We start from the raw sequence: 8,518 nt of genomic DNA on the forward strand, positions 1-8,518 counted from the left end.
AGTATTACTGTCAAAATGCTAGAATGATCACAAATGCAAGCTATAATCAAATCTCATCTGAACAAACTAGGAGTTACAAAAATACAACCCACTCATGATACAAGGGAGGGGGAAAAAACAAAACAAGGGCATTAACCAGACCACCATGACCCAAAAAAATGTATGCTTGTATGTTCTTCGCTGCTTGTTCGCTATTACATATGTCGGATAACATTAACTGGTAGCAGAAAAAGTGAAACTTCTGCCCTCCGATGGAAATAATAATCGCTGGTGTTCGTACTAAGTTCAGACCCACATTCAAAAGCTCTTATGCAAATGTAAGCTTGTGTTGGCTTTTATATAAACAAACATCTTCACGCGAAAAATGCTTCACATAACTCTCAGTTCATACTCGCCTGCCATTGTTATGTATCTCACCCATGGGAGAGCTTGATATCCACTCTTCTCAATAATCTTCAGGTACCGAACCTACAAGATTGATGTTGAATTGAGCCAATCATATTTATTAGCCTTTCAATATATAAATAGGGCTACGTAAGTATACAGAATTGGACGAAACATTTAAAGAATGCTATCAAATACCAAAGCAATGATGCATAAAACAAATAAAGTTTCATATTTGAGGCAAGGTTTCAAGAAACTGCTAAAGTTTTAGCAAAAGCTCTTCTCATGCAGGATTTCTATCAGGTAAATTCTTGAAAGCATCCATCTACTGCAGACCTAATGGAGATTATTTTGAAAAATCAAAGTTACAAAGAAGATGTTAATAACCCTCCTTAAATTAACATTAGTCATTTGCTGATGTTATATAATTTGACATTCTTTCTCTTCATGAGGACAAACAATAAGATTAGCCTCTTGAACGCCTATATAGCAGGTTACCATAAATCTGTCATCAACCAGTAACAACCAGCAGTTTGCAGTGAAGAATACAATTTAAGTGACTTAAACAGATGCTTAGTTGTAACCACAACCATATTATGCAGAAAGGCAAAAGAGAATACCTGAATTCCAGATACAGTAAAATACGGTATCTCAAACTTTACACGGACGGGAGCCTTCTTCTCTGGTGTAGCTTCTTCAGAAGTTATGCTGGGGAGGCTTAATTCTGCCCTCAACATATACTCCTGCACAATCAATATTGATTACAAGTGAGCCACACAAAGAAGGATTGGGACCCTCATAAAACAAAGACATCTATATCTTCCAACACAATCCATCTGGACTTCGTGTAAAAGCTGGATTCAGACAATGAAAGGTCAGCCTAATGACATAGTTTCTAGTTTCAGTGAGAATTATGGCCCCACTTTTGATGGCATACAACTTAAAAAGCCAACCGATGGGATTCACAAACAAAATGGCTCACCATCAAGTGACATACTAAACCAGGCAGTTCATCAAGTAGCACTCTCAAGTTTAATTCTGATAAATTCAACATATTGCGTGACAGTGTGCAGTGTCCAGGCTAAGCATAGGACAGATCTCACTGGCAACCCTAACTCAACAGATTCAAGGAAAGTTTAGTTTTTGTTTCTAAGTGTAAGATAAGTCTGTGTTTTTAACCATTCCCTCAACCACATCCAACCGAGGAAGATTTGTCACTTGGAGGTGTTGCTCAGTTTTAAACAAGTAACCTTCTAACATCTGTCTAAAAATTATCTGAAAGAAGTTTTCCAGATACCTTGCCACCAGGGAAGGATCTTATTTTCCAGACCAGGGCGTCTTTTTCTGGCGCATATGCAGCGGAACCCATAGAAGTCCGTACATTAGGGTTGGTAGAATCTTGAGGCACTGGCACTTCAATTTCCACACTCGTAGCAGTACTGCACAAAAAAGGAGGAAGAAAACATCTCATTGCATCATAAAGGCTAAGAGAAGCTAAAGGTTCGAAAATTGAAGAATTCAAATCAACTTCAAAGGGTACCTTCTTTCCTTAAATTGGCTCTTCGCCTTTACCATGAGCTCTATGCGGCTTCTTGAATGCCTCTCAACTTGAGTTTCCACCCATATTAAAGGTTTTACCTATCAGATCAACATTTGAAACGGACTTAAGAGACTTTAGAGTTGATGAAGATAATAGCTCTTAGGTCTATAAAGATGCAGTTAAAAAAAGCCAGAACTTTCTGCATCTATGACTACAAGAAAAGTTGAGAGGGATGTCTGAACCTTATTTAAATGAATCTACAACAAAATCAATTGGTTGTCATAGTTTATCAAATATAGCATTTGTTTTTGACCAAAACAAATTCTAGTTTGTAGCTTATTTTGATGACAACTGGTTCATATCTAAGATCCTATCTTTTAGGGAACTTTACATGTGAAAGTAGTTCTACAGCACTAGTAAGCAGAAAGCAAAAGGCATACCTGAGTACTGAGTCGATATGTCATCAGATCAAAAGACCCATCAGGTGGTATGAAGGATATAGTCCTGTCATTCTCAAATCGGGCCAAGCGCACACACCTTACCATTAATTGAGATGTATGAGATCTCAAATGTCATAAAAAATGTTGATGTACGGGAAAAAGTAATGAAAATCACGATCTAAGACTAAGCCACATACTGGTGGAATTTGATGTCATCCAGATCTATGGCTTTCCCCTTTGTGGTCCGACCTTGAGCCTCCAAAAGCACTCTATCATTCAGGCCAAGCTTACACTCTGGCATTCCACTGAACAACGCATTTGAGATTAGTCACTTTGCTTTTCAAAAAACATTAGCCCTAGAAATGTAGATACGGAAGGCATATAGGAAAACATCAATATAAATATAAGTAGATCCCTCTTAGAGATTAGTTTTGAAGGAGGGCGTCTGAGTTTAAATTGTACATGCCACAAATGAACAAAATAAATTCACCATTGATCCAATACATCACTAGCCTTGAGCACCTTAATAAGGTGTGTCATGCATGTTATGGAATGTACTCATTTAGTCCAATTAATTTCAGATTCTGAACATGGAGAATCAGATTCAGAGCAATATCTAAAAATGGTAGATCCAGATATAAGCTTCTCTTAAAACCCGGTGCTTCCATAAAAAATTCTATTAAAGTTGTAATTCTCTCGTTTAAATATCAATCTGTTACACCTGGTGTCTGCATCATAGGTAAGAGGACAATGGGAAGCGACTACATCTAACCAGCTTGGGCATAGAAAGTGAGAGCTTTCAGGTCACTGTCCTGAACAAACACAAGTATTTGCCAATTCACCACTCAAACTTCAAGTCTACGCAGATAGCTGATATATCAACTGAACAAGGATCTGCATCTTGATTAGCACAATTGCTTGCTTATAATATGCTCCAAGATATGAGCTTCCTGCAATGGTACTCTCTGGATGATCCTAAGTTAAGTAACATCACAAAATAATCAGGGGAAAACTAATGTTTTCGGCATGTCATTTGACTCATTTCTTAGTGCCTAAAGTTCTGACAAACATTAGATGCTTTGATTAAACGCTATTAAAATTTTCCTTCAACTTCACAAGCATGACATAATTAGTTAATTGCATAGAAATTCAGAAGTGTATCTCCTCTCTTAAGCATTTAAAGTTTTATGAATCATCAAGATGAATAACTGAACCAAGTATACTAAATAGTTAGGATTGGCTATTTTGACCCCCAATATAAAGTTTACCCTTGTTTCTTCTTCCAGACTTGCTAAAAAGTAATCCATTTTTTTCTGGTTTCCATCTTGCTAACTCTAAATCATTGGATTATAAAGCTATTGTGTAGGTTCACTCTAAATTTTATGTCCTCTCTTCTCTTGTTTCTTCTTCTATACTTGCAAACAACAGGAAACATCTGACCTCAGTAAGGTTGTAAAGACTGAAAGCATACTAAAGCTAGTAGAAGAGTACTTTCCCCTTTGCCGCTTACCTCAAATATGTTCTCATTTTTAATGCTCCAACAACATCTGAACGGATAATTTGGCCATTGCTGTTAACAAGAATATTAACACTCTCTACTACATCCAAGAAAACCTGGGTAAACAAGCAAAACACTTCTGTGATAAATGACAACTTAAAGTTGTTTAAAAACTGGTAGGATCCAACTTACTTCATTTTTCTTGTATCGTATCCCTTCGCTGCGCCATGACACTGCATTTGTTACAGCCATAGGAGGTCTTTGTGTAACTTCCATTCTGTATGCATCTGTTTTGATAAACTCACTAAGAATCTTAGCTTCCGTGTATTGGGGATACCCAAAGTCCATCATCTCGTCAAGTAACTCATACTGCCAAAAAAATTTAAAAAATGCATCTACTAACAATTAACTGTACATCTGTCGGAAAGAAAGTGCAACCCATATTTACTAGAAGACATTAATATTATGATTTGCATTCCTACCACAACAACAAAATTATCTCTTAGTGACTCCTCCTCTAGTTCTTCAAAATAATGTTTGAAAACCTGCAAGGCAAAGGAAAAATTCAGATCACTACCTCAAAAGACGAACATCCATTAAATAGGCACCAAAAGATGGGGAGGGATGTGTGTGTTAGGGAAGGAGGGGGGTAGGGGGGAGGGGGAGGGAGGGAGGAGGGAGGGAGCGAGAGCTCACATCAACAACACGATGTAGAAAAAGAAGAATACTGGCAGCATTGCAATTTTGCCTCGAAGCAGTCATCAAGAAAACATTGTTATGCTGTATGAACATGTAGCTCACTCCATCATTACACATCACTGGATCATGGGACTCTGGATCACCCTAGAAAAATCAAAAGGCAAGCATTGTCTTTCAATCAAATTGAAATAGAGAAATAGAATATCACTACCTCTAAAATCTATACTATATCTTGCAGTAGAACACACAAAATTTCTGATGGCTGATACAAGGCTCCACTCCACCCGTAATATTTCTTTGCTAAAAACTTTTGCTTCTCATTTTAGTCGGCTTTGAGAACAAAAAAATGAAACATCATGCAGAAAAAAGAAGGGGGACAAAGGAATCCCAAATCCAGACCTTCTCAAAACCAATAGCAACAAGCCAACAACAACAAAGCCTATATCCCAAGTTTTTGATGTCATTGTTCTCAGAGTCAACGGAAAAAATACAAATTTTTAGAATCAAGAATACAACATTAGAAATAATCAAGTTAGTGAGAAATGCATAAATGGGTCTGTCTTTACTACAGAATTTGCAACAAAATACATATACGTGTAACCTTATTCCCATAGGGACACAGTTCTTTCTCTACTAAAATCCAGCAACCTACATTGTAGTTATTCAGAATCCTGTCTTATTTCAGGTTGACAACTTGGGTCAGTAACGTAATCAAGGTTAGAAGCAAAGCCTGGCAAATCTTCACAACACCAATAAATAAATGCTAGATTTTCTTACTCTAGAATAGCATGAAACCATTACAGTATTGGAACATAAGGAGACTATGTGATTCACTTGGAGTGCATTGTTGCTTATCTCTTAGCTTTCAGATAATGCGTCTACAATTTTTTCATACTGCTGTTTAGTTATTTCAACAACCACATTTCAGCTATGCTCATGCTTTCATATATTTATTGTGATCTTCCAACATTTTAACATGCAAATATTTACTGCCCGTACATGGATATTCTACCAACAGATAATTTTACAGAAATACATCTCCCTTTAACAGTTCTACGTTAAATATGATAAAATTTATTAACAGTAATAAAAGGTTTAGTGAGTAGTAAAAAAATCTCATAATTGTTTTCCTTGTTATTAACAACAAGAGTGATTTGAATACATAAAAAAAATCCTTTCCCAAGTAACACCGGAATGTAGACGTCAGCACATTTCCTGGGACTCCACGTAACAAACTAAGCCCCCTCCCTGTTACCACACTTTCTTTTTTAGTGCATTCTTGTACCCATCACGACAGATCCACATATGCTTACCTATGACCCTTGAAATTTTCATTACGTCATTTCTCTCTTCTGTGTAAATGATTCTCTCCCCCTCTATTTCATTGACTTAAATCACCTTTCCCTTTGTCTTCCTCAATCCAGCAGCATAACTGCAGAAACCCCACTCAAACAATATAATTTGGCATAAAACACCAACATTATAATTCAAAGTTCAAAACCTATGTTAAAGCAACGATTCTCCCTGAGCACGCGCATCACACTTCAAGAGAAAATTTGACGGTAGGTCATCCAATCAGGTAAAACCAAACAAATTTAAGTTCTTTAGCATTTAAACTTCCTGTTCTGAACTAATCTAAGAAACAAATAACAACTTTTATCAGCCACATGAAAGCAGCGAGATCCAAGAACTAGGTATCTGCTCGCGACATGCTGCAATGTTATAAAATTTTGACCAATCTATCACACTGGTTCTATCACTGAGCAATCCAGCACCCAAACTCGCATCAGCACAGCATCAGATCTCACATTTCTACTCAAAATGAATTTAATCATCCGCAATTAATAACAAAATTACTAGATCCAACATAATTCATCACGAATCCAACAATGAAACCTCAAAAAAAAAAAAATCCAAGCTCCGAAGTCAAACAAAGAACAGAGATCTTACTTCCCTCTCGATGAGTTTCGTGAAGAATTTCTCGGCCTGGACAGCGGAGACATCGCCGCGATAATCTCTCCAAACAAGGACCCTCCCCTTGATATCGAGGAGGAACAGCGCCGACACGGCGCCCGCCATTAGAATTCTTCTAGGGCTTCGTTATACGCTCGGATCTAGATGAGAGAATCCAATTCATTCGCCATTTCTTTGGTCGTAGATCTCGATTTTTTATGAAGATATATGCAGGGATCGGGGTTGAGATTGAGATAGAGAGAGTTGAGGGGGGGAATTATCTTTGCTGTCCGAAGGTTCCTAGTTCGATGAAGGGAAGAAAGTGGGTCGGCATTCTCCGTGGATCGTGTTAGGATTTAGACGCGTAATTATATTATATTAGTCTAACCCGAATGTTTGGCTTATGTTAGCGATTAGAGTGCACGATTCGTGACCACTTTCTTGACCAAAATTAAGTGGAATGCTCCCACAGCATTCCTATTCGGTTAGCATGTGGGACTATTCCCAATTCGTATTCCAAATTCAAACCAAAATAGGAAATGTGTATTCCGGTTCTATTCGACTAGTATTTAAAATTCGACAAAAGTTCGTGAATATTCGTTAATAGTCTTTATGAAGCATTTTGTGAATCATTCGGTTCTTATTCAATAGATATTTGGTAAATATATGATAAATATTTGTTATCATATTCTAATCTTATAATGCAGCTAAACATGATCCAACCAGTGAATATGCAAAATATTGGTGAATGTAATATTCACAAATCAAAAACTACTTATTTGAGGCTATTTGTGTAATAAACTTTTTGGAATGCATAGAAATTATAGCAACTAAATTTATAGGTCTAAAGTGTAATATACGAATGAATAGTTTATTAAACAATGGTTATTTGCATATGTACCCCCCATAAATCATATGTACTTACAAAAATACCCAAAGTCTTAGTATTTGCAAAACTACCCCTCAAATCAGAGGTATTTGCAAAAAATACCCAAGGTCTTGGTATCTATGAAAAATACTCCTAAAATAAATAAATCGTTAACTTGGAGTTAAAATTTTGACTAATTTGTTGATATTTTTTTGCATTGCAATTACAAATCAGCTTATTAAAGTTGATGATTAATTGCTCTGAAGGTTTTTTTTTTCAAAATTGATGATTTGAATGGTAGTTTTACAGACATTGATATTGGACGGTATTTTTACAAATACACATGACGTAAGGGGTAAATATGCAAATAACCCATTAAATTAAATTCCATTCTCTTATGAACCAAATAAATACCAAACCATTTGTTAAACATTTGGTTTATTTGCACCCCGACGGATCCAATAAAAAACAACTGTTTTAATCAAATCTAAGCAATCAATTAATCAATACTCCTACTATAATTTGGGTAGGCTGGGTTATCCAAACTGCGCCCAACTCAAAGCTATCAACCTGTGTGAACTTAACGTTATCGGGTCGGGTCCATAAACGGGTTTAAGTAATAACCAAACCCTTCTACCATATAGGATTGAACAAATCTTCAAAATAGACCTTTTTAGAAACTTATTTTCAAAAAACGACCTCTTTTAAAAATATTTGTCATTTGGTGGCTGAAATTGGGTCGAAAATGGCGAAAAAATATCAAAAACTTCACGGGATTTTAAATCCCGTGAAGTTTAAGGCCAAACTAGAGCATGGGTTAGTGGGGGTAAGTTGGAAGCCACATCTTCATAGGATTTAAAATCCCATAAAGGTGAAACTTCACGGGATTACATATCCCGTGAAGATGCAAGCGTCAACTCTAGAGAGCAATGGCTCTCTGGGAATTGGGTCTACAACTTCACGGGATTTGAAATCCCGTAGAGCTGCAGGTTCCCTAAAACATGCACAGAATGTGTGCATGTTTCACCTAATGAGCCTGTAAATTTCACAATCCAAAACCTGTTGTATATAATAAAATTTCTGCCTCATTCACAACAATATACATGAAAATCCAACCATAAACATCAAATTTACGG

The 8,518-nt window shown here is 36.6% G+C and overlaps 1 protein-coding gene across 1 annotated transcript; it reads right to left on the reverse strand.

Moving 5' to 3' along the window:
* On the reverse strand, window positions 25-6,858 carry LOC109840862 (AP-1 complex subunit mu-2). The gene is made up of 11 exons (XM_020409664.1): window positions 6,512-6,858; window positions 4,559-4,705; window positions 4,345-4,407; window positions 4,055-4,231; window positions 3,875-3,978; window positions 2,562-2,669; window positions 2,365-2,461; window positions 1,925-2,022; window positions 1,682-1,823; window positions 1,005-1,127; window positions 25-468 (listed from the first exon to the last, which is right to left on the reverse strand). The coding sequence occupies exons 1-11, from the start codon at window positions 6,638-6,640 to the stop codon at window positions 370-372; spliced, it is 1,287 nt and encodes a 428-aa protein (XP_020265253.1). The 5' UTR covers window positions 6,641-6,858; the 3' UTR covers window positions 25-369.

Source organism: Asparagus officinalis, chromosome 5, assembly GCF_001876935.1.
Source record: "Asparagus officinalis chromosome 5, Aspof.V1, whole genome shotgun sequence".
Classification (NCBI taxonomy): domain Eukaryota; kingdom Viridiplantae; phylum Streptophyta; class Magnoliopsida; order Asparagales; family Asparagaceae; genus Asparagus; species Asparagus officinalis.